Source organism: Larus michahellis, chromosome 4 (genome assembly GCF_964199755.1).
Source record: "Larus michahellis chromosome 4, bLarMic1.1, whole genome shotgun sequence".
Classification (NCBI taxonomy): domain Eukaryota; kingdom Metazoa; phylum Chordata; class Aves; order Charadriiformes; family Laridae; genus Larus; species Larus michahellis.
In genome coordinates this window covers 81,654,423-81,681,468 of record NC_133899.1, presented here as the reverse complement: position 1 = coordinate 81,681,468, position 27,046 = coordinate 81,654,423, and the positions used below count along the sequence as shown (strand labels likewise).

The 27,046-nt window shown below is 36.5% G+C and overlaps 1 protein-coding gene across 4 annotated transcripts in view; it reads right to left on the bottom strand.

Moving 5' to 3' along the window:
* Positions 1-428: 428 nt before the first annotated feature.
* Positions 429-27,046, bottom strand: part of ZNF143 (zinc finger protein 143) — a 42,806-nt gene continuing 16,188 nt past the window's right edge. For all 4 annotated transcript variants that reach the window (XM_074585930.1, XM_074585932.1, XM_074585933.1 and 1 more), the window contains exons 6-16: positions 26,186-26,382; positions 22,311-22,385; positions 17,685-17,804; positions 16,499-16,574; positions 14,480-14,605; positions 11,283-11,462; positions 9,934-10,161; positions 8,549-8,697; positions 6,668-6,829; positions 5,709-5,855; positions 429-2,794 (exon numbers count right to left, since the gene is read on the bottom strand). In XM_074585930.1, coding sequence (XP_074442031.1) covers positions 2,711-2,794; positions 5,709-5,855; positions 6,668-6,829; positions 8,549-8,697; positions 9,934-10,161; positions 11,283-11,462; positions 14,480-14,605; positions 16,499-16,574; positions 17,685-17,804; positions 22,311-22,385; positions 26,186-26,382 — 1,544 coding nt within the window. In that variant the 3' untranslated portion in view covers positions 429-2,710. The remainder of the gene's footprint in view (positions 2,795-5,708; positions 5,856-6,667; positions 6,830-8,548; positions 8,698-9,933; positions 10,162-11,282; positions 11,463-14,479; positions 14,606-16,498; positions 16,575-17,684; positions 17,805-22,310; positions 22,386-26,185; positions 26,383-27,046) is intronic.

Sequence of the window (27,046 nt, the reverse complement as noted above, 5' to 3'; positions counted from 1 at the left end):
CTGAGTTGCTTTACTTTATAGAATTCCTCTTTACAAATTATTTCCTTCTAGTGTACCAAAGCATTTCCTTTGAGACAAAACTTTCAAAAAGACGAGTAAAATCTATGGGGAAAGGATAGAGATTTCTACTGCCAAACATCTAGTCCTTTTTGTCATATTCTTTGTTTCCTCCTCCTGGAAATCCTTTTCCCTAATATTCCTATCTGACCCGATTTCATCTTGTCTGATCTCCACTTCAGGTCCTTCTGACACTAACACACAGCATCAGTTTATCAGAAACACTCCTTCCACTCTGGTCTGAATGGAAGTAGGGCAGAAAGTCACACAGGTGTCTCCACTTTGAAAACAGGTCTATTACGAATACAGGTCTCACAGCTAAGATGCATATAATTAGTTCAGATTCTCTTTAAACACTAAGCAGTCCAAGTCAGTTTGGCTTATTTATTTAGTAAGTATATTTTCCTTTATAGGGGCAGCTAGCACAATATGGAAGCACAGCCCTTGACTTCGGAGTTTTGCAGGAATAACTAGTTAAGATACCAGTAAGAGAAACAATTTTAAAAATACTGCAGCTTTTCCTGAGTTAGTTCTGAAGCCTAGCAGCAAACCAACTAGTATGAAAGTGTACTCACATTTGTACAGTGATCATGAATTGTACTGGGAAACAAGAAGTAGTAAGAACTGAAGTTATTTCTTTGCTAAGTCAAAGCCATCATTCCAGCCACCGTTTCCAGAAACCATTAGCAATGAAATTTAAGAAAAAAAACCTTGAACGTTCATGTCAAATGATACATCTTTAATTTCTAAAAGGTGATAAGTACTAAGAAACCGATCTAGTTGACAGGCAATTAATCATCCTTGCATAGTACATTTATCTCCATGGGATATCAAGAATTACTTACAGCATTTCAGGAAAACTGGCACCTAGGTGAGCAAGCAGCCTCAGTCCTATACAAAAGTTACAGACAACCTCAATGTTTCCAAGTTTTACTTTGTAATGGATCCAGAGAATAGTCTTTGCTTTGTCCACATCTATCCCATAGTACTGTATTCTTTCACTGTGTTTTTCATTTGGCCATCTGTATGAAAAACATAAAAGGCTGCAACCCATGCTGATACGGTAATTCACAATAAATTAGCTTTGTTCTAGTCAAACTTGGCCTTTTTGAGGTAAATACCTCAAGGTACGTAGTTATGGACTTATTTTATGTAAAACGTGTACCTCACAATACTTATAAAATGATTATTTGATTAACACTTCATCCAGAAGATGTTTAATCCTTCCCTTGAGAAGCTAAGAGGTGAGGCTTCAGTTTCAGAAGTGCTCTTGACACTCATCTAAAATAAGCACTGAATCTTACATGAAGCCAAAAAAATTTAACTTGCTTAACAAGCTTACTAACAAGACAAAAGACACTTTTTCATATAAAAAAGTTTAAAGTTACATTTTACTGTATGTCTTATATCTACAATGGTTTTTTTCCTTTACAGAATGATAGGCGGAGAAGAGCATTGTACTTACATCACCATTAATTAATCCCTTTTTTCTAGTAACTTGTGTCCTGATTTTCAAAAGCACTGATTATCAGCATATCCTAGGTGCTGAATGGTAGCAGCAGGCACTCAGAACTGTTGAAAATAGACTATTAGTACTTGTACTTATGCTGCAAACGCACCATTTGAAAATACTCCTCTTGAAAACAGGTAGTTTACTTTTTAGTCAAAATCTATTGACTAATTACTATTTTAATAATTCTTGTAGTGTTTTAGAATGTTTAAAATAACTATTAACACTAATTACTTAATACACTATAGTGGATTATGACCAAAATTAATATGTCAAAAAATTAAGTTTATGATAAATAAACTTTGGAAAAATTTATACAAGGCCGTAAATAAATAATTTGAACTTCAGTCTCATTAAAAAGTAAAACAGTACGTCACACGACAATATCATCCTATCTAGACAGTACAATCTCGCTATATTTTATTGCATAATAATTTGAGAGTAACATCTTAAGTAAAATATGTAAAGAAACAAAATCATTAGATTTACTTCTTTTAATATTGAACAACCAAAGTTTCTCCTTTGTACATAATCCAATTTAAAGATAATATAATTAGCACTTCCAGCATTAACAGTCTGTATTTACAATGAATGAGATGGGGTAGGTAATCTAAAGAGTATTCAAATCTGTACGAAACAAATCAAAATACGAAGATTTACAGTAGGCTCAAAATCCAAGACTTTTCCATTTATGGAATGCAATTTAAAAGGCTTTGCCATCTTTATTACTTGTAAGGGTTCCTGAAATTATGATTTTTAATAGTATTTTAGACATTTGAAATCTTCAGTAATGCCTTCATTATTTGTACATGACATTAAAAATTAATTCCAATACGTCTATTTAATTTTTTCACTTGCTTGTAGACCAGTCTGAAATCTGATGAAAGGATAACAAGGAAATTTACTATATAATCCTAATTCCATATTCCTGAATATACAACGGTTGGAAGTAGATGATGTCAGTCCATTCCAAGGGTTATGTACACAAAACTTACAAAACGTTCTTCGCTCTTGCATAAAATGTGTACACAGTATCAATGAGCGGGGAACTTCAAAGTTTTTACGGGTTGCTGCTGGCATGGACCTTTGTTGATTGAAAATAAAATACCTTTCACTCTATTGTTCTGGTAGCAGTTTTAGAAGTTAATCATCAATCCCTGGTGTTTCACCCTGTTGTATTCTGGAGGCTATTCTAATGGCTTCTTCCAGAGACTGTTGTTCTCCAAGCTGAAACAAATCCAAAATGTTATATACGGATATAAATTTGTAAAAAAAACATAAATAAATAAATAAAGATGGAACCAAAGATCTAGCTATGGATCAATACTTTAGCACAAATAAGTGTGATCAGTATTGTCACACCTCTTCTAGGTAATATATACTAGCAGCTATCTAAATCAGCATGACAATTAAGAAGATAGCTTCTGATAGCAGATTAAACTGAGTTTCTGTGTATCTACCAAATAAATTTTCTTCAAAGAACTGCTGCATGGTAAACACATTTCATGACACACAAAGTAGATGATATTTCAACTTGGCAAATATAACAAAGCTAAGATAAGGCTTTCAGAAATAATGGCGGCTGTTGAATTACATTTTAACACTGGTAAAGCAAACAAACATCTTCATTTTTCTTAACTCTCTTGCAGAAAGTCAGCTCTTTGGAACACCATATGGCATTAATACATATTAAAAAAAAACTACACTTATTGGAGAATCCTGAGTGTTTAAAAAAGCAGTCACGATGACGCTGTTCAATTCTACAGTAGTTTAGCGATGAAGTTATTTTGTAGTTGCAACTACAAGGCCATCAATGTATCTGGCACTATTAGAAGCAACATCAACAAACCCTCAATAAAGACACCTGGACACAATTTTGGGAAAGAATCCATGGAATTTTATAATATGTACCCCATGCATCTACATAGAGTGATGTGAACACTGAAGACAACCTCAACCTAACAAAAACGTAAAGCTGGCCATTACTTATTGGCTCAGGAGAAAGATCTGTGAGAGTGCGAAAGGCAAAACCAGATTATTTGACAGACAGATAGGCTAATGGAACAGTTCTAAATATCGCTTGTAACTTGTTTTTACAGTCATGGGATATCACATTCTAGAGCAGCTCAGATTAGGAAGAGCTGTTACCACCTCCTTAGGACTTCAATCTAGCTATCAGGCTACTGGCTTTATCAGTATTTAGAAACCAAATTAATTCATTTATTAGTATGAAAGTACAAAAGAGAAACAATCAAGAATTTAGGAATAATCAATATTTTAATTTTGATTTCTCTCTCTTCTATTTGTATTGCATATTTTAAGTTTAATTAATGAATGCCTATGTTTTCCTTTTGTTCAAGAACACACTGCTGAGGGTGCCAGTTACTTTTTTTTTTTTCCTTCTTCTCACGCAAACAGTTGCCTCCTGATATGCTTTCTCTTACATGCATTATTGACTGCTGCCAACTTAGCTCAAAAGACAGGAGTTCAGAATTGAGAGCTTCTTGACTTTCATTGCTTTTCAATCAGCATCTGACTCGCTGTTAAATTTTCCATTTAACAAAGCGGAAAATAACAATCTCTCATTTTTGCTTGAAGATATTAACACAATTCCTTTCAATCTGAGCTATTGAGAGTAGCATGCATGTATACACCTGGACTGCAGCATTAATCCTGAGAATCGAACGCTCAAAGGTTCTGATGTCGTATTAGTTTCAGCAAATGTGAACAGTTTGAAGGAACCAGACTTAAGTTGCTGTTACTTCCGCATGCAAAGTATATTTTACTCCTGGAAATAAAAACTGTGAGTGCATTTCCTGCATTTCTTTTTTCTATTTGAAGCTATTTCCAAGAGCCTTCCAAGAACACAGATTAATTTACACTACTTAGTATCAACTTGTTTAGAAACTCTTTTGACCATCTCCTCTCTGCAAAGGCACACTGATGTTCTTTTATATTGGTATTTGTCAGAGCTAAGGCCCATCATGCAAACCATACTCAAGACAGTTGCATATACTCAACTCCCTTTGAAATTTATAGGGTGTATCACATCCTTCTCCTAATTGTATACTGTTTCAGGATGTATGGTTCTTCTGATTTTCCATGTTCTCTAAAGTAAAATGCGTGTCTGTGGTGATACCCAAACAACAATAGGATCAAACACAGAAAGTCATGGCTTCTGTCATTGGAGTAGCAATTTCCCTAAGCTCCTTCAGTCATTTATTTGACCCTTGACAGCAATGTCATCAAAAGAGATTAATTTTTTAAATACTTACTCTTCCAGATTTAAAATTTCCAAAAGCTTCTGTTAACCTACCATCATATATAACACAAATAACATATACACAGAATTAAGTTAATGTTTGAGTAAGGTAGCATACTGGCCATTGTTCGCCCTAGAGGTTTTGCTCAACCTTAGAGGGAAGCTTAGCTTCCCGCTAAATAAACTATTCACGAAAATAGCTGTCTAGGTTTCGTTTTCGGTTACTTTCTAGACAAAAGCTTAATTTGTGCTTCATTTCCACCTTCTTTTAAATTAACCCAATTTAAATTAAACTTTTTCATACCTAGAAATTACTCTTTCATTACAGCATTTGGACAATATGAGGAACTATTTAGAGAGACTGCTGCTTGTACTGTGCTGGTTTGACACATAAACAGAAAGTTACTATTTCCAGAGATTTCTGATTATTAATCTTTCTACGTAATTGGTTACACTTTTTCACTGTTAGCATCTTATGGTTCAAATAACATAAATTCAGTAATTTTATCTTTATAAGTTCATAGCAATTCACCCTTGAGAGTTTGGCTTTAGACGTATCAGCTTTATATGTAATGCTGAAGGATGAATGAAAGCTCTCTTCCACTGAAAACCTGTGACCCCATGAATGACTCAGTTGACCTGAAGTTTGGCCCTCCTCTAACCTCCTTTTTTGCAAGTTCTACAAGTAGATTTGGAAAATCAAGTGCTTACTCTTCTTCTTCCTATCCCTATATATTATTTAAAATATGAGATCATATGGTTATGGACTATTTTTTCAGGGGAGCCAAGCTTATTTATTCGAATCCTATTGTTACATGACTAGGAGCTTCTAGCTCTAGAAGTAAGGAACACTCCAAAAAACACTTATCGCCATCTTACCTGTACTGCAATTTGTGTTCCATTGGATGTAGCCAACAATGTAACAGGTCTAGTTTCTGTAGTAACTAAATGGTGCCCATGTTGCTGATGTCCCATTTCTGATGAGGCACTATGAAATGCTGCCAAGTCTTGAGCCACAATAGCAACCTTCAAGACCAAAGAAAGAGAATCAGCTGGATGACAGATCTGTTACTGACCTCATACAACTGTTATCTTCAAAATTAGTTATATTCAGAGCTGTGATTGTTCATGAGCATAATTTTACTGTGCAAAAGATACTTTTTTAAAAAAGGCTGCCGTCACTTTGTTCTCAAAGTTATCATTAGCCCCCAAAATATAAATATCCTCAGAATTGCACATAAGTTCAATAAATGTGCTTATAAGCCTGTGAGTATTTATACATACAGAGCACAGTGGGATCTTCATTTTCATGTGGCACGTTTTTAGAACAGTGCATTTTAACTCAAAAATTATGTCACTATATTTCTACTAAAAAATTTAGCTATTGTATTTGTATATTAAAAACAAAACTGCAAATACCTACTTACACAAATGTTTCCTATCTGCCAAATAAACTACAGTCCCATAATACTAAGTGATAAAATTACAATTCATACTGGATTATATTCTTATCTCTGCCACTCATTTACTCTGTGACTTTGGGGAAAGCACTTAGCATTTCTAAGTCTTGCTTCACGTACACCTAAATGAATTACTGGACTGGTACCTCAGGATTTTTTCTTGGTGCCCAATTGTTGTTTTTAAAACATTCTGCCATATGTTGGTGTATAGCACTGGAGTAGAACGCTTCATACTCTTATGAGGGGAATGCTACGGCCAGGTGTTGAAAACTGCTTTATTTAGATAAATCTGTGTGAATGACAGTGTGATGGATTAGGTGCCTATTTTACATCATCTTATAAAGGAACATTACACGTGTACGCAGGCTGACATCTTACCTGCTGTCCTTCGGTGCCTTCTGCAGTAACCATCGCTACAGAATGTGTTCCTGCAGAAGAGATGACGGCGTCGTGGGCAGGGACTGTGATGGTGGTGCCATCTTGTGTTACCATAGTGATAGTATTGCCAATGGCCTGCATATCTGCCTGGGATATGTTGACCTGAAATACAAAATAATTCCTGAAGTATAAAAAGAAGGTTTGATTGCTGCTCAAGTTATATCTGGGTCTTAGCTTTTGGAACATAACATATGTTTTTAAGTAAGGTTTGAAAAAAACAACTATACGCATTTGAAGTGTAACAGCATTTATCAAACAAATTCCTGCTAGTTGGTTTAGTGGGACTACTCCTGTTAGTTCAATTTCTTCATTTGAAACAAAATGTGTAGCGGTCCAGAAGAAAAAGGCAACTTGTTCATAATAGCAGGAAAAAATATTTGAAGCCATGTTCACAAGTAACATACTGGCCGAAAGACCTAATAGCCATTATTCCACTTCCTGACCAACATTCTCATGCATTCCTTGAGAATCACCCTCACTCTTTGGCCAAGTCCCCATCTTAGACCAAGAGCCCTCACTGCATTCATCTTACTGATTGTGATCTAATATTCCATGACCTTTCAGACACACTTATCTGTTTACAGAAATAAAATTACAGCTCTAAGTAATAAGAAAAAGGATGCATACTTGCCCCCAGAGTCTACAACTCCATGTTAATCAGATCATATCCCAAATAACTGCGTGATAGATTATCTATGCATGTGTCTTACACAATGGACAATGTTACTCAAGGTAGTACCACCTGACATACTTTTATCTTAACGGAAATACTAGAGAGGCCTATGAGGGCTTAGAATTTAAACCACTAATAAACAATTCATAAAAAATTAATGATATAAATTACTGATGTCTCCAGCATAAATGCATTAGGGCATCAGATACGTGACCTGATGTCTGATTTACAAGGTAATAAAACATCCCAGAACTAAAGTCAAGCTGAAGGATAATTTAAATAAATGCAAGAACTCCATGTCAAGGCTTCTGCAGGCCTTCATTTTAGAGGGTAAAAATGCCAGTTACTTAGCATTGCTGCAATGTTCAGGGCTGGCAATACAACAGTCCCCTTTAATATTTAATTTTCAATTTGAATTTAGAAGATATCTTTCATATGCTACTGGTATTTCAGCTACCTTTCCAGCTGAAATTAGAAACTTTTCCCCGTATGCCTTCGATATATTGCCATAGCTAAAGAAAAGAGTTGCGCTGAAATCCCCTCCCAATGAAATGTCATATGAAATCCTTAAAAAAATATATCCACAGGAACCCTTAAAAAATATATCCATAGGAATTTTCAAATGGAGATAGTATCAAAGCATTCCTTATCCTCTTGTTTATGTTAGAAATGGTAAGAACTGAACACTACCAAACAGCTGGTAAAGCAGACAGCTGGACTAGAAAGATTTCCCACCTCTACCCCCTCAAAAGCGTGTGCACAAGACAACAGTGAAGATGACCATCAGATATTAGTGGAATAATCAAGCAGTTCTGAGAAACCTCAGAAACTAGGTTGTATATATAACAATAGTTAAAATACCCTGTGCCTTTGTCACTTTAAGAGTGACAAAGATAGAGAAAAAAACCCTAGCTTTGGATTAATACAGCTTCAGATGTCAGACTATGTGGTTTAATTTAGGTATTACAGGGGAGGCCCAACGCTAAACATATCCGACCTAGCTCCAAAGGAGCTTCTTTCCTTAAGAAACCCACGTATGTATTTATCAAGAATCCTAACTGATTTTAGAAAGCACATGGAGTATCTGCAAACACTTGCCTCGATTCTCAACATATTTTTGTCAGCTCTTTAACAATGCGGTTACTTACATGTTGGGTTCCATCCTGGGATATTAGTGCTACTTGTTGACCTAATCCAGACTGGGTAACTGTAGCAACCTGTGCAGAAATTACATCTTCTCCCTCTACACCTGTCACATAGGTTATCTGGGAGCCTTTGAGAACATCTTCACCTTGACCTATTTGATACAAAGAATGCAAGAGGGTAGTTTACATATTCTAAATAGTGCCAGGAAAGCAAGTGACAAGGATTAAGTGCCAGGCTGGTTTGAAGGTTTTAAATACTCCAATGCAAAAATTTTAGTGGAAAGATATCGAAAGCAAGTAACAAAATCTGTTGTTTTGGGAACGTGGGGTATGATCTTTTAGCAATGAGTTTTAACACACATAAGTATTACACATAAAGAAAATATAAATTTATAGTTTATAAGCAAATATTAAGATGGTGACAAACATTTCTAATTCATTCATTAAATGTTAACCTCTCCATACAAGAGGCTCCATGCAAACACAACTGGCAGCTTTTTAAGAGTTATTAATTAACAAACATACAGAAGAACACAGTAATGTCTTTGTGTGAAGATTTAAGTAAGTTCATTATCTTAATAAATGTTTAACCTCAGCAAATGAATCTTATCATTCCCTTAAAAGAAGGAATTAGACTATAGTAAATCTGTTTTGGGCATTCAGTGCAGTTTCCCACATACACGTAGTAAAACAACTTTTCTGACCAAAACAGTTTGCATGTATTTCCTATCTTCAGTCACATCTAAAAATCGTAACTTGACAAGTGATATTTGTCCTATCAGAATACTTCCTTCAGTCTGATATTTTATAGTCATAGGATTCAAAACCCATGATACCATGAAAAATATATTCTAAGGAGTACTGCAGCACATGAGCTTATTTTCATCTTTGCCTCTAGGACAGTTCACAGAAACTGGTATTAACCAGAGCAAAACCAGCACTGTATCAGAGTCCTGCAAAGAGATTTTCCTTTTCTCAAGGCAATCCGCTTTGCTCCTGCACAAAAGACTGTCACCGACCATGGTGTTATACATACTCTTACAAAAATCCTTACGAAAAATCCAGCAGGTCGCAAACAAACATTTTAGACTTTCACAGGTCCGTTTCCACATTCACATTTATAGCAGGTTTGCTGGGACTGCAAATGACTATAAGTGAGTTTTATGATCTGGTCAATTACTCTCTTTACTCTCTTAGTTTCTGTTTACAAGTTGCCTATCACAGTAAGAAGGTCCTACAAAGAAATTAAATAACTTTATTAAATACTTCAAATTTTTATCTATGCTTTTATTTCCTTGGTTATAAAAAAAACAACAAAATATTATCCAGCCCTTTTTTTTTTTTTTTTTTTTTTTTTTTTTACGAGATTCAAAGATTGAAACTCTAACCTGGAGGTGGCTCAAAAAAAGCCTCTTGTTCTTCTTCAATGGGCTCTGTGTCATTATGTGCTGTCCGCTTGTGCATAGCAAGTGTAGAAATCTGCTTGTATGTTTTCCCACAGTGATTACAGTTATATGGTTTGGAATGAGTATGTACAACATGATGTTTGTATAAACTGGAATACTCTGTAAAGCGTTTATCACAACCAGGAACTGTACAGACATAGGGCTTCTCCCCTGTATGGAAAAACAAAAGGGATTAAAGAGAACTTTATGCAGGATGAACAGAAAAAACGGTCAACAAATGATATTTAGCGACACACCTTCATTACCAAGCATACTTCAATTTTGCCTTCGAAGGCAACAGTGAAGCTCAAGCTCATAAAGTTTATCAATGCAGTCTCTCACTATATTTTTTTAAAAAAAAAAAAACAAACAAACTACTGCAAGTAAAAGTTGGGCCCTATTTACTCCCTATCAATTCATCTAAAACATCCTTCTGGTGAAGACAGAAGGATACAGGCTGAAAGCTGTGATGTCAGTTTGGCATTGTATTGTGAATTTTCTTTTATCACTGGAAGCCCCATACTTTTCATCAATGATAAGGTATGTTGATACACTAGTACAATTTCACTTTTGAGTCTTTAGGCTCTGAAGAAATCTGTAGGCAGTGTATGTTTAAACAATTATGGTTTCATATAAAAACACCTTTCAGTTAAAAATCAATAAAACTAATGTCCAAATTACATTATAGACTAAAAAGATAACCTGAGATACAAAATGTACCTCTATGAAACTTGTCTGTGCTTCAGTAAAATATGTAAGGCTCTTGCATATTAGAACCTTCAAATTCGTGCCGATTATTTCTGCTGACTAACCCTGACAATCAAGTTGGGTAAGTATTTTAACCTCTGGTCTATAAAAAGAAGGTTTCGACCACCGCTGCAGCAGCAAGGAAAATACAGCTGGGATGAAAGGATGACTCGCAACAGTGAGACAAAGTCAAGCTCAGACTTGTGCTTTACTGTTATTTATTTAAGAAACAACTCACAACAGAGGCAAGCCGCAGAACCATATTAAGAACTTAGCCCAGTGTCCGCTGAAGACAAGGTTTTGGATTCATTTTAAAGAACTTTGTATCCAAACCAAAATTATTCTGCCTTGACAGCAAGGTGGGAAACCTAACTGCTTAACTTGCATCAGCTGAGGAGAGATGATGCCCAAACAAAAGTACGAAGCCAGGTCATATAAACATAACTATACCCAATTACAATACACCAAAAGAGTGTTCACAAGGAGAATAACACAGCCTCTCCCAAGCAGATTCTACTTCAAAACACAAAACGTCACTCATATACCTGTGTGTATTCTCACATGATTCTTATAATTAGTTGCACTGGCAAAAGCTCTCCCACATCCTGGCTCTGTACAGTAATAAGGCCTTTCGCCTGTATGTGTCCTGATGTGAACCTTTCTAATATTAGACGTTGTGAATGACCTGCCACATCCTTCAAATGGACACTTAAAGGGCCTTTCACCTGAAAAAAAAGAAAAGAAAAGGTACACGTGCAAAAGTTATAAAAGAACAAAAATCCTAAGTTACGCTTAGAATGAATGTAGGAATCTAAAGCTGCCTAATTCCGTCTTTGAGACCCTCAGTCAGAAATGCCATGAATATGCCACCGTGTTCTACTGTTTAGACAAAACTGGAAAAATTAAGGAAAATCACACAATCTGTAAGATAAATTATGAAACATTTAGATTAGTACTTTATGATGTATAAAACAGACTTGAGTTGCTTGGATTAGCTTCCACATTGTCCATATTCTACTATGTATTTAACACCCCCCCAGTTCATACATACATTATCCAAAACAAATGTATCATACCATTTGTATATTTGTCAATTGTAATTCATAAAACAGAAAAAATACCTTCATGATTTAGCATATGACCAAGATACAAATGGATTAGTAAAATTCATTATAGAAAGCGCTTAACCTTACATGAGAAGAACCTCATTTTTAAAGAGAGACAACCCTGAAACTCATGTTTCAACCCCCAAAACCAAAGCAATCACAAATACAGGTTCTTTTTCAAAAATAATTCCATTCATGTAATATAAATTTAAGGACAATAGCTTACATCATTGCACCAGAATATTTCACCATGAACAATAGATTAAGGCCAACCCCTCTGTAATACCCAAATACCCCTGGCCTTTCAGATCTATCAAAGCACACAGAGGGGGAGAGTGAAGAGGGTTAACTTTGAAGAAGTCCGAGCCACCTGACATGCTGTCCTGTTGTAATTTCACACTTCCTAGAGCTAAGTACATTCCACCCACTGTACTGCTTACCAAAGAGAAGAATCTGAGAGTAGGAGAGGGCAGATTACCACTACAGATAAAACATTAAGTACTTAGAGACAGAAATAAAAAACAAAGTCCTGATAGAGACATTAATACCGTGAAACTCCAAAGTAGTTAGCTCCTTGGCTGAGGAGACTATAATTCACTCCTTAGGGCAGCTGTTTCGGGAAGGTTTTTCAGCTTCCTGCCAAGGCAGTGTGTGTGTATTAAGTTTACACGCCTCAGTGTTGTGTTACCATGGCTCCCCTAATCCTTGGCTTCAGCACAGGACCTCAAACCCTGCCTGAAAGGAGCAGGGTTGCAGAGTCAACCCCGCCCAACAACAGACCCTGCATTAGAAACCAAAACAGATTGCTCTTAAAGAATGCCCACAAGAATGTCATCAGACCAGTTGGGGAAGCCAGCCTTTAAGTTTCTAATGTACTTGTTAGAAAAGCGACCTGTTTCCAGGTGACTGAGATTTCTAGCACTAGAAATGCAAAGCAAGTCAGAAGCCTTCAAGCTCTACCCCACAGCAGCTATGAGGAGCCATCCACACCAGCTTTTCTGATACCAAAACAGTATGTCTAGCCAAGTCTTGGAGGAACCCAAGGCAAGCACTGATGGCAACAGAAAGTGAGACTGGACTGCCACTGAAAGAGAGGGAAAAATCACTTTTAGCTAAAGCAGGCAGAAAATAAAGAAAGCACTAACCCTGCTCTACATGATAAAGGAACGAAAAGGTTTCAGAGCCAAGGGAGAGATCAGGCAGAGCCCAGACTTGCCTCCATTGGGTGCACTGTTGCAGCTTGCGCAGGGTATGAGCATACACTACTCCATCCATCTGCACAAAGGACTTGTTGCAATTTTCTTCTCATTCTTTGGCTTCCTGCAGCTACTCATAAATCTAAAAAAAGGCACCCCTGAACTCTGGTCCGTGGACTGCTGGGAGTCTATGATTGTATTATTAATATTCTTCAAATGCATACATGGTTACAAAGGGCTGGCTCAAGTCTTTTGTCTCAACTACTAAATTAGATTACAGCAATTAAATTACAATACAACTTCTATGGTCATAAAGAAGTAAAGAAAACAGTCTACAGCTAATAAAGTTGACCATACTACAGAAGTCTTTCAATTCACAGCCTGTACTTGATGTACTACATAACAACGTCAAACAATTCTCTTCTAGAACTGAAAACAGATGACACTTTTTATGCCTTCATCCTGATGACTAATTTAACATCAAGAGCACTAGACTGTCTTTCAACATGGAAGTCCAGGAAAGCAGAATTATGTCAATGTAATCTTGAATTTTTATAATTTTTATTGCCTGCTTTTATCCCCCCCCGCCATCCTTTTCAACCTAAGAAAAAGTTTTTCTTTTTTACTGTCTAAGATTCAGAAAGTTCAGTGGAAAAACTTGTTGGTGTTCTAGCAGGCAAGTATATATACTTAGTGGAATAGTTTAGTAAGTGATGGATTATTCTTCCTACATTTAAGGGTGGTTTTTTCTTTTTCTTTTTTTTTTCCTGGAGATTTCAGAAGCAAAGGAGACATTTTGCAAATTTGTTTATATGTGTGCGTACCCACAGAGTTTTGTGAAGTGTAGTGTATGCTGTCTAGAATTTATTTGTGTTTTGGCATTCAAAGGAATCTTTTTAGACAAAATGTAAGATTTTATTTTTTATGCATTTAGAAATTTTAATAACAGTTGGTTTTCTATGATATTTTTGTTCATTTTTCTATTGCAAGAAGAGAAGGGAAATCAGGATAACAACAAGCTCAGAACTATCAACCTTTGTGAAGCTGGCATGCAAGTTATCTTGAAGCAGCAAAACTTAAGAACACTGATGCCATTTCTAAAAGGCAAGCCATGTTACTGAGGAGAAGCTCCTTCTTCTGTTACAGCTGCAAATGAAACTGTAAAGGCACAAAGTGACTCAATGAAAATGTAAGTGATGCATTGTAAAAGTTAGTGCATTTGCAATAGCAGTGTGAATGCTTAAGCACTTTTTCCAAGAAAAACATGCTGGATTTGCAGTAAATGCTTACCATGCTGAAATGTTGTTGAGCTCACTGGGCTTCAGAAAGAGAATATGCACAGGCTGATTTCATAAGTATAAAGTCACAGAATGATCAAACAGGGTAAAAAAATCCACCTTAGTGAATTAACAAAAAAAAAAAGGGGGGGTGATATAGTACCTGTGTGAGTTCGGATATGTTTCTGCAGGTCTCCTGACGTCTTGAATGATTTGGTGCAATTTTCTTCTGTGCACCGATAAGGCTTTTCACCAGTGTGTGTTCGGACATGACTTTTTAACCCATATCCTGAGGATCAGAAAGGATGTTATAATAGTATAAACACAAAATTAGGATACTCATAAACCATCACCATGAAAAGCTGTGCTTGCCATTCTGATCAGGAAGCTCCCCGATGAGTAAAATTTGCTCTTTCACTCTTCACAAGCACTTCATGCTACCATATACAGAGCAGCAGAACTCTAGATACAGTTCATCCTTCGTTTATGAAGAAAGTACACTTGCATAATGTTTCTCCTTCCCTTCAAAAGGATAAACTGTAATGATTTTAATGTGGACAAATGTTTATTTTGTCTTCTGAGGAAGCTGTACGCTCTGTATTCCATCTACTTTTTATCTCTTACCACTACTGTCATCAAAATGACATTTAATTATTAGCTCATGCAAAAATCAGAACCATTAATGAAGTCAGCAGTAAAAGCTCTACTGCTATGTGGTCTCTAAGTTATTCAAATTATTTTAAATCATATTATTAACATCATCACATATACACGTCAACTGATAGTAGTCATGGACGCTCATTTATCTTAAAATTACTTTTAGGAACTCATACTCATCAAAAACTACCAGTCTAAAGTGAACTTTGGACCAGGTCCTCTTGTAAATTATTTTGCAAAGAGCATTTTACCAAGATTTTCCTTTCTGCATTTCCCTGAAAACATCACAACTAGGGAAGCCTGAAACAGCCATTTTGGAAAATGAATTTGAATATCACTTGTGTCCACAAGTGATATTATATTTCTACAAAATAAAGTAACAGTTCGTAAGAAGACAGCACCTGCTTTAGTTTCACAGTGTGTTCTCCGTAAAACAGCCAAAATTCCTATTTTTGATGTTTTTAAAAACACAAAGCACGTCTACCGAGCTGAGCATTATTTCATTCTTTACATCTAAAATATACTCAATGTCATGATTGAACCCAAGAGAGTTTGTAATATTTAAACCAAGAGCATTCAGTACTTAACATGAGCTTTATCAAAGGCTAGGATTGCTGAACTACAGTGGTACGATGTCTCTGACCAAAAATATGGGATTAATAGTCAAACAGCTGTTTATAGCCATACATCAGTCTGTTGCAATGGAAGAGAATGTTTCATTATGTAGTTTTGAAATCCCTTTACAAACATTATGCAATTAAACTTCGGTGCAACCCCTTAAGTGTGGTTGTCTCCCTTTTGAGCTTTCTCACCAGCATTTCTTTTGCTTGTTTCTAGTCAAAGAAACAGTATTAAATGTATAAGATCACATTGAGTTATTTTAAAAACCACCTTTTTAAAAAAAAATAGAACCTAACTTTTCTAAGCATCATACTAATTTACATTAAAAGTAAAATAATGAATCCAAAACAAGTTTTGCTCTTTCATTTTCTTACATGTTTCATTCTTGATAATTGCATTTTGCACAATCAAATCTCAGAGAAAGCATCATTTAAGAACAGAGTAGTCTGTACAAAATGTAGAGTTCACTTCATGAGAAATGTCACTCTGATACAAATTCAAAAAAGAACATTTAAAACAGCATCTTCCATCGAGTTCTTTTAAAATTTGGAACAGAAGATCAGGTGTTTACCTCTAGCCAACAGGTTCAGCTTCTTATTATCACCTCATTTAACTTATACTATTAGTTTCATATTAGGAAAGGCCTATTTTTTCAACATAAAATCTGACTGTAGCATTACAAGTGAAGAGTAAGGGAAAGTGTCAAGTCTTTCACCTCATTCCTCCTTCAGTAACTAAGACTTAAATCTTCTGTTCTTTCTATATGCTACGCTAGCTGAAATGATGACTTTTTTGCAGTTCTCCCAACCAAGTTCTTTACTTAGCAATTTAAAAAATATCAATATTAAAAACTTATTTTATACAAACACTAACAATCAGGAAGAGATAGTCTACAAAAGATTACCTGTTGCAAAAGCTTTGCCACATCCAGGATGTTCACACTGATACGGTCTGTCTCCTGTGTGTGACCTTTCATGCACCTGTTAAGACAAAATATTTTATTTCTCTTCCTAAGATTCACATTAGTCTTCTTTTTAAATCAGTGATTAAAAAAAAAAAAAAAAAGAAATATGGTAACGATATTTTCCCTGAAACTAAAGATGTCTCTTTCAAAGGTCTAACTTGATCCTTTCAGTCAGTTTTGCAAAAAAAACGTTTCTGTAAATACACACAGAGCTGCCATCATGCAACTACACTACAGTATGCAAATATGCCTCAGACCTTACTCTCTACCTGATTTTTGACTCCACTGAGTGCTTCTAATGATCCTCTTATATTGCATGAAACCTCTACAGCAAGGACACCATTTTAACACAAGATCCACAGAGTCAATTAGTCACTGACTCCAGAGTGTTTTGTCAGAGACAAGGCAGCACTGCAAGGAGTTTCCCTCACTGATGATTACCTCAGCCTAAGCTGGAATGTGAACTGCTCTATACCTTAACCGTTTCAGTAATTCCTTTACTTAATTTAAAAAGAGAGAGAATTAAGGAGCTGCCACCTGTAAAGAAAAGATGTTCCAGCTTTTCCCCTTGAATGTTGGATTGATTTGAAGATTTAGACGTTGTATTATGATGGTAAAAACTTTCAAAAATTGGAATTTTTGCATGATCATGCATACATGTAAGAAATCCAGAACACTGGATTTCAGAATTTCTGTGACATTGCTAGTAGAAACTATCTCAACATGAGATTTCTTACATGCTGGCAAATATAGGAGCCTAACATGATCCCATACCTGCATCTATCCTGATCCGAAAGGCAAATGAGTAACATTTAGAGTCAGTATTTTTTCTTGATCATTCAAGTTACAGAACACACATTTTATGTGACAAACAAAGAATATATTTTGCTAGTCAGTGACTACAGTCTGCAAGACGTTCAGTTTTCAAAGAGAGCCTCATCTCAGAACACTGCATAATCAGCTGAGCACCTGGGACAACAAATTTTGTAAAATCAACCCAATAAACACTTGACAAACCAACACCATTGCAACTAGCTCTCTGTTAATTTCTGTTGCTTTTAACCACATAATCTGTCAAAAAAAGTCAGGCCTGGAAAGTAACAATGGTCATTTTACATCTCATCACCTTAAGATGGTGAGCTGTTGTATACAGTTTTCCACAGCCATCATAATCACAGCGAAATGCTTTCTCTCCACTCTGCTGAGATTTTGCAGTCACTCTTGTTCCGTGTCCTTGCAAGACAATCTTAAATTGAAAAAAAAACACAACCAAAATATTAAAAAAAAACCACAATGGATCAGAAGAGTCACACACTTTATTTTGCCATCAAGTCAGAGCTGATTCTGACAAGTCTCTCTTGTGTCTCTTTGCTATGCCATGTGTTTCTTAGTCCTCAATGAACAAACTAAAAATGAATAACTAAAATGCATAAGTTCTGATGAAAGGAAAGAGAGAAACTGTAAAACATACTCACTTGTAGCTAGCAAATTTAAAAGGATGCTTTAATTAGCCAAATAACAAGACAGACAAAAATAATTTGAAATCTAAGTCCAGTGGTAAGTTGACCAAATGAGCAGACAGAAAAGGCTTAGATTACATCTAAGGCACTGGATCCATTCCTAAGGGAAATTAGCCATAAATCAGACCACCTTCAAAGATAAGTTCACACAAAGGCCAAACAATAATTAAATGCACTTATAATGAGCACTGTTTGAACATGAAGGAAAGCATTTTGTACTTTGTCAGTGATGCGTGTGTTTTGATCAAACTAAGTGGAGCAATTTGAGCTAGGTTCTACTCTCCTTTCTGGCATGACTTTCTTGGTATGACTTGAGAATTTTTAAGAATTCAGTTAGTATTATCATTCAACAAGGACAGATATAGTATTAAAATTACTGTTCTTAGAAGATCATAGAGTCATTTAATTTGGAAGAGACCCTTAAAATCATCAAGCCCAACTGTTAACCTAGCACTGCCAAGTCTACCATGAAACCATGTCCTTAAGCACCACATCTACACATCTTTTAAATACCTCCAGGGATGGTGACTCAACCACTTCCCTGGGTAGCCTGTTCCAGTCCTTGACAACCCTTCTGGTGAAGAAATTTTTCCTAATATCCATCCTCCCCTGGCGTAATTTGAGGCCATTTCCTCTCGTCCTATCACTTGTTACTTGGGCGAAGAGACTGACCCCCACCTCTCTCCAGCCTCCTTTCAGGTGGTTGTAGAGAGCAATGAGGTCTCCCCTCAACCTCCTTTTCTCCAGGCTAAACAACGCCAGTTCCCTCAGCTGCTTCTCATAAGACTTGTGCTCTAGACCCTTCACCAGCTTCGTTGCCCTTTTCTGGACATGCTCCAGCACCTCAATGTCTTTCCATAGTAAGGGACCCAAAACTGAACACAGTGTTGGAGGCGTGGCCTCACCTGTGCCAAGTACAAAGGAACAACCACTTCCCTAGTCCTGCTGGACACACCATTTCTGATAAAGCCAGGATGCTATTGGCCTTCTTGGACACCTGCCAGCTCATATTCTGCCGGCTGTCTACAGCACCCCCAGGTCCTTTTCTGCCAGGCAGCTCTCCAGCCACTCTTCCCCAAGCCTGTAGCACTGCGTGGGCTTGTTGACCCAAGTGCAGGACCTGGCACTTGGCCTTGTTGAACCTCATACCATTGACCTTAGTCCATCGATCCGGCCTGTCTAGATCCCTCTGCAAAGCCATCCTACCCTCAAGCAGATCAATAATCCCGCACAACTTGGTGTCATCTGCAAACTTACTGAGGGTGCATTTGATCCTCTCGTCCAGGTTGTTGATAAAGATATTAAACAGAACCAGTCCCAGTACTAAGCCCTGGGGAATACCACTTGTGACTGGCCGCCAACTGGATTTAACTCCATTCACCACAACGCTTTGGGTCCGGCCATCCGGCCAGTTTTTTTTCCCAGCAAAGAGTATGCCCATCCAAGCCATGAGCAGCAAGTTTATCCAGGAGAATGATGTAGGAAACAATGTCGAAAGTTTTACTAAAGTCTAGGCAGACAACATCCACAGCCTTTCCCACATCCACTAAACGGGTCACCTTGTCATAGAAGGAGATCAGGTTAGTCAAGCAGGACCTGCCTTTCATAAACCCATGCTGACTGGGCCTGATCACCTGTTTGTCCTGTATGTACTGTGTGATGGCACTCAAGAAGATCTGCTCCATAACCTTCCTGGGCACCAAGGTGAGACTGACAGGCCTGTAGTTCCCCAGATCCTCCTTCCAGCCCTTCTTCTAGATGGGTGTCACATTTGCTAGCCTTGTGTAAACTGAGACCTCCCCGGTTAGCCAGGACTGCTGATAAAAGATGGAAAGTGGCTTGGTGAGCACTTCCACCAATGCCTCAGTACCCTTGGGTGGATCCCGTGCGGCCTCATAGGCGTGTGTGTGCGTCTAAGTGATGTAGCAGGTGGCTAACCATTTCTCCTTGGATTATGGGGGGTTCATTTTGCTCCCCATTTCTGTCTTCCAGCTCAGAGGGCTGGGAACCCAGAGAACAACTGGTCTTACTCTTAAAGACTGAGGCAAAGAAGGCATTAAATACCTCAGCCTTCTGCTCATCGTTATAGCTAATGCACTCTAAAGAAATGAAAAAAATTCAGATGTTAGGAGGCACAAAATCAGAAGAGCATAGAAAATAAAGTGCATTTATAAGAGTGTGAAACTTGTTGAGAGGAATTGTGTCTTTTGAAATACTTTTAAATAGACAAAATAAAAAAACCCACTTAATTTAAAAAAATCCCACAAATGCATCCTGAGTTCAGACAGGTAACACGGGAGAACAACAAAGGTAAAGATCTCAGATAAGATTTTTATGTTGTATACATACAGACTTCAGTCATATGATTCTGCTTTTATTATGAACAGATGGGTTTGAAAGCAAATACTGTGTGACATCCATTTGGTCACACAGTCTTTTGTTTTCACGTGTAAAATCACAAAGAGGTTTTATGCTTTTTTCTCTGGTGAAAAACCTAACCACATGCAAGTTTGAATGACTATTTAGCAGCATGACATCTGTTCTGATCTTGTGTTACCTGTGGACTTAAAGTTTATAAATATACACTTATTTAGTACTATATCTAAATATAAGACTATTTTATCCCAAGTAGTAGATTATTTCACAATAAGCTACAAGTAGGTAACTACATACATCAAAATATAATCATGATTAAGATTTTCATAGATAATTGATAGCTTTGGGACCCTTCAGTTGGCCAACTGAAGTTACCTTATAGGAGTCAGAATTTGAGACTACGCCTCAATGCCTTTTGAAATAGCAGATTTTTTTGTTTGTTTGTTTGGAACATATAATGCCCCATAAGACTGGCACATTTCCATATGGCATATATGTTGCCATACATTGTTTTGGAGCTAAGGCTGAAGTCAACATGTAACTGGATACTGGTTACAGGTCATTTTGCTTAATAGGCTCTCCAGGTAAAACCAACCAAGATCTTATCTTACTCTTCCCTGAATTTTGCATTTTATTGGAGTTGTATCACATTCATACCTACAAGTGTGCAAAACCTTGAAATTTCTTGATTTCATTTTATGGAATATTAGCTATGTATTAGCTATTCTCTCCTTTCACAGTCATGCCGCACAGGCAAGAGTGGAGCGTCTGTGGCTTTAAATATTGTGGGACCTAGCTTTTAAAAAAATTAAGAATAGAAGATTCTTAGGTAACTGTCAGAGGTGAGCCTATAATTGTTCCTTTCACAGACACTGTATCTTACCTTGGAAAATATTTTTCCTCCTTGTCTAGTTCATTATATATTAAATTAAACAAAAAGAAAAAAACAGGGCTTCTCTAACCAAACCTTTCTCAATGCAATGATTTTTCCATTTTTGATTTTGTTATTTAAACATGTGAGGGTATAGGGGGTTTATTATTATTTTTGTTGTTGGACATAATTCCTTGAAGCCAAGAATATGTTTTGCTTTGTCTTTTCCTTTAATAAAATATCTTATGATGACAAATACCACTCTCCTTACATAATTTTACAGATCCCAGGTAAAATAAAGCTTGAGATTTAATAAGTCGCACCTGTAATATCCATTGCTCTTTGAACTTTAATATTTTGACATCAAAAAGGTTTTTATATTTCTACGTACTAACAGCATGAATACAGAAAAGGAAATGGAAGTATTTTTCTGCTTCTTTAAGCATTCACTAGGAGCAACACTCTCATATACTGATCACTTACAAAACCCGCAGTAAAAGTCAGGGACTCTTAAGAGGTCAAGTGGAATCAAAATAAGTCACCAAAAAGAGAACAGTTCCAGACATAAGCCTGCAATTGTTTCTCTTGAGAAGAAAATAATTCATTAATTGAGTCAGCATTCCTTCTGCTTTAAGGACTATAAAAGCCAGTTCATTCTCTGGAGAAGAACTGAAATACTTATACCCTTACTGATTACATACTCAGATCAACTTGAAAAATCTTAGAAATCCAACATAATTTTTAATTACCTTTTGACAAAAAAAACCCCAGAAAACAGTAAGTAAGATCTCTTTAAAATCCTGTGAAAGGATCTTGTACAAAGTGAGAAATATGACCTATCTGTATAGGTTTGAGATCTAAAATTTCTGCAGGGTAGTAGCAAACCCTGGTTCATGGCTACACAGGACTACCTATCACGCATGTTGCTGTGCAGAGAAGACAGAAGAAAGAGATATATTTAATTCTTTTGTATTGGGCTACATACCTGCATTTTTTTATCTTGTTCATTTTCGCCTATCATTCCTGTGCCACTAACACTGTCATTTCCATCAATAGAGACCTGAAAAATAAAGTTGAAACGGGAAAAACATTTACAGGTTATTTTTATTCATATGAAAAATAGAGGGTTACAGACAGTTCCTGAGGGCTTCTTATTTCATAGCTCTTTAGCTCCCCCTTGAAACATGGTGCTCTATGGTACATCAGCTTACATGAAAATCAACCTGCATTATAGAACAGGTACAGTGAGCATCTCCAAGTTGTTTTAAGACAAGGTAGGAAAAACTACAAGACCAAGTATGTTAAACTAATAGATTGACAAAAGTATTAAAGTAAATTAATACATTTTAAAATGGTGAGTTCTGACAGAAAAAAAAAAAAACAAACCAAACCCCTAAACTTTTACTTATTTTATAATAGGGTATATCTCTCACTCCCTGTTAAGCAGAATGTACTTGTTTCGAACAGCACAACTCCTTCGGAATCGAAATACCTAAGACAATGTTACATCTCAATTTGAAATAGTCAAATTACAACAGCTAAGCAAAGACTTGTGTATTGTTCCATAGGTTTATTTTTAAAACCAGTCTACAGGAGGAGAAGGGTATTGCTGCTTTCCAAGGAGCTCATGAAAATATCTGAAAGAGTATTAGATGTAAATTTGAAATTTGTATTTAAATAAAAATATAATTGCCTGGTTTTAAAAAAAAAAAAAAGCAGCCACCACACAAACTCTCTCACAACATCAACTCAAAGCATCTTATTAGTCACTGTAGAAAAAACTACTTTAAAGTATACTTTACGCAGTTTCCCATTCCTTAATTGCCTCTGTATTAAGCACAGGCAATCACAATACCCTCTGCATCCATTACACTCAAGGCTGAGACTGATGCACCTAAATCTAGTCTAAGTGATTTTATTCTTCTCTAAAATAGTTTGGCAGGAACCCTACTTCAGCTGGTCTGCTTATGCCCTTTCACTAAGGAGGTCACAGCAGGTTCCTGAGAACGTTAATGGTTGTGTAAAGTATCTTGCTTAAAGCATCAGCTACCAACATTTCGCTTGGAGACTGAGGATGAACTTGTCCCATAATTGGTTTTCAGACTGTACTACCTTTCTAAATTAGATGATTGTGAGCAATACACTTTTGGAAACTTTGAGCTAAAACAGTGAAGAGAAAGTGCCGAAACAGAGGCAAGTTTGCATTACAGACAGACTGCAAAGAGAGTCTGCAAGCAGCTAATTCTCAGGTTCTGGTTTTTGGTTTTTTTTTTGAAGGAAACAACAGCCATTTTGGGACCTTCTCCTTCAGAATTTTTGAAGGGAGGGGAGAGAACCTGCACAGAAAGGAGACTTGAATCACTTCATCCTGAACGTCTTCTTGTTGGTGAGAAAGGAACTGCTGACATGAAATTAAAGATTTCAATGCCACTGGCAACAAATGATCCAACCAGAATGTGTGTGCACATGTGTAGATATACACAAATCCCAGGAACTGTACTTTTCCAGCAGCTTGGATGTTGCAGGAAAACAAGCTTATGGAAGAAGATTATGTGTTGTAACCTCTTCACAATTCCATTACATATCTTCTGACCTTATGATCACTGAGAGCAACGATCTCTTTTTTTCTTGGTTGCTTTGGGAGGAAGGTGGCCTTGACTTAGCCCAAAATTAAGGGGACTCTAGTTAAGTCTTTGCATGTGCTCTGCAAGGTGTGGGAAAGTAGTACTATGTCTAAGGAGAAGCAAGGGACGATGAAAACTGTACACATTCCACTACTTCCAGTGAACTACTTTGCAGTCATCTTGGATCTTTTTGCATGAACTCTCTTACAGTTTCTACACTGATCTTGGGCAGCCTACTGATCTTTGCTATTTCTGCCTGTTATGTAGGACAGGGGAACAGAAAAGAACCACCGTTCTCCAAATCCGCCTTTAAAATTTTCTTCACCCTTTCAAGTTTTGAAGAGAAAACCTTCAAAGTTAACAAAAAAAGCAAGACACACAATTTTAAACCTCTTTTAGCAGTATGAGGAGAATTCTGGAAGGATTCCAAGGAAGATTTTTAAGTTCCTCCTAAAAGACTGTCTTAGATTCTAAAGAAAGATTTAGTCTGCCTGCAACTAAGAACACAAGAACACCTATGCTGAGTCAAACTAAAGGTCAGTCTAGTGCACCATTTTGTTTCCAACAGCAACCAGTAGCAGATGCTAGAGAAGACTAAAGGAACAGACCAAGCATATAGTAATACATTCACAGAAATATTCTCCCAACCTCCAAGCAATTTGTGGCTTAGGAGCTTCCTGAACTAGAAGTCACATGTTTCTACCTAATAGCCCTGGATACATTTTTCTTCTACGAATTTATCTAATTACTCTTTGAAGCCAGGGACATAGTAGTGTCCACAATATCCTACAAGCACTGCCATGGCTTAACTTTGTGCTGTTTGAAAAAATATTCTTCCCTTGTATTTCTTGAACCTGTCACCTGAGAGTTTCATCTGATGTTTCCCAGTTCTTATGCTGGTAAAGAGAAAGACAAGTCACTATTCTTCTCTGTGCCACTTAAAATTTTATAAAATTCTATCATATACTTACCTCATGTATTTCATGTTTGGTCGTCATTGTTGGCCCTTCTGTACCTTTTTCAATGTTCCTATACCAATTGCTATGAAAAGCACACATTGCCTCACTATGAAGCATATACAGACATGAAGGAGAATCACAAAACCACATTTCTCCTTTTAAGAGAAAGGCAGTGTTGTTATGATTAAGCTATTATTTGCTTTTGTAAGTAAAACAGGTGCAACACTTGGAAACTCACTTCTGACTTTCCCTGAGAGGTTCTAGCAGTACCTTTCAGAATAAGGTTGAGATGAAAGCTTAAAGAAAATAAATAGATTTTTTCCTAGACACACACAAGTACCACAGAAAACAAATTCACATTACAGAACTAAAACACATATGTTGAGATAAATAGGACAAAAACGCAAATTTCTTTGCATTTCTTCTGTTTCTTCTTCACCTTGTCAAAACACAAACTTACTACAAATTATGATTAATATAGATCTTGTTAAGAAGGACGAAGTTATGATTGATTGAAACCTAAATTAAATAGTAGCTAGGGAACGTGTAAAAGCTTGTCACTACAGCTCAGCTAACCTTGAATTACCTTTTATTTTATGAAATGTTAAGGCATAGCCAAACACAACACAATCTGACTGGCTCTCTTAGGATCTCCTCAATTGTAACAGACAGAAGCATAATGGAAAGAACAGTGTATAAGCCATTTAATTATCCTAACTGACCTTCTCCCAAAATTTGACAACTCTCAGTGACACTGGAGGACAGCTTTTCAAATTTATTCTACTCTCTTTTCAGAGGAATGCACGCACTGATGGTAATCATCCAGCAACTGGGACACTGCTAAACTATAAACTCATGGAAGTTGTCCTCCTCTTCCCAGTGCAAGGGAAAAAAAAGTTAAAAATACCCAGCAATAGCACCTGAACAATAATAATTTAACTTTGTCCTCTTTTCAAACAGTGCCCTCTCAAGAGGCTCCTTTCCAATGCCATATTTTAGAAAAAATTATTATTTAGTTGTCTAAATAGTTTTCCAAATCAGTCTGACTCCACACCATTTCAGTGTTCAATCTTTTGTTCTTTTTATGCAATACTACACACTGGAGCTCCTCATGAGAGTGATGCACTGTCATGACAATTTGGTATTCTCTCTTCTAAGAGTCTGAAGACTCTCTTAATTATCATTTTAATTCTTAGATCACAATTGGCTTTTGCTGCCAACTATCTTGTGATGCTACATTAAAACGTTATGGATAGAGAAAATTTTTTTCAGTATACCTTGGCTGCATATTGCTCCAAAGCGCTGATGGTATCTGGGTCAATGGCAGCATCTCCTGTATGAAGACCTGCCACTGTGCCATCAGCCTGAATGGCTAAAATGGTATCGGACTGTGGCATTTGCACTGTGTGGTGAATGTAGGCAGTAGTTCCATCCTCCAGCTGGACTGCTTGTAATGCACTCTGGTCGTAACTGTCTGAGAAATAATATTACAAAGTGTTATGAAAGAAAAGGAATAGCAATGCCTACATGTTACAGGGGAAACTACTGCTGTTTAGGAAATGTCTCCTAACGTCATATATATGTACAAAATGTATGAGAGAGATAACCACTACTTTATGAGAAATACAAACACTTAAAATATTACTATGAATAGCACTGATAATTTTTTTCAAGGCAACACTTCGCATAGCTTGATTTCTGCACACTTATAAAAGTGCAAAACCAATTTTATATTAGTCTAGCTTTATTAACAAAGGAAACCAGAAACTCAAATATGCTTTCCGTTTTGTATCCACTCATAATAAAATGAAAATAATGTAACACATGTACTGATGACAATACTTCAGATTCGTAAGTCTGATCATTTTAAGAACAGAATCATGCAAATATGCAAAAGAAACATATAAAATGTAAGATGACTTTTAAGGAAAACATTCTTTATTATATTCTCTCCTCTTAGTATTGATGATTGTAGAATGTAATTCTTGTCACGCTAATTTAAACAGACTTAAAATACCTACTTGTTCACTTTTTGTGGAGAAGTAGTACTATTCCCAGGACTAGTGTAACCACCTTCTGCAGAAATCTAAGTTATCATTTAAAATAAATACATTTGCGTTCTTGACCATCAGCTGTCA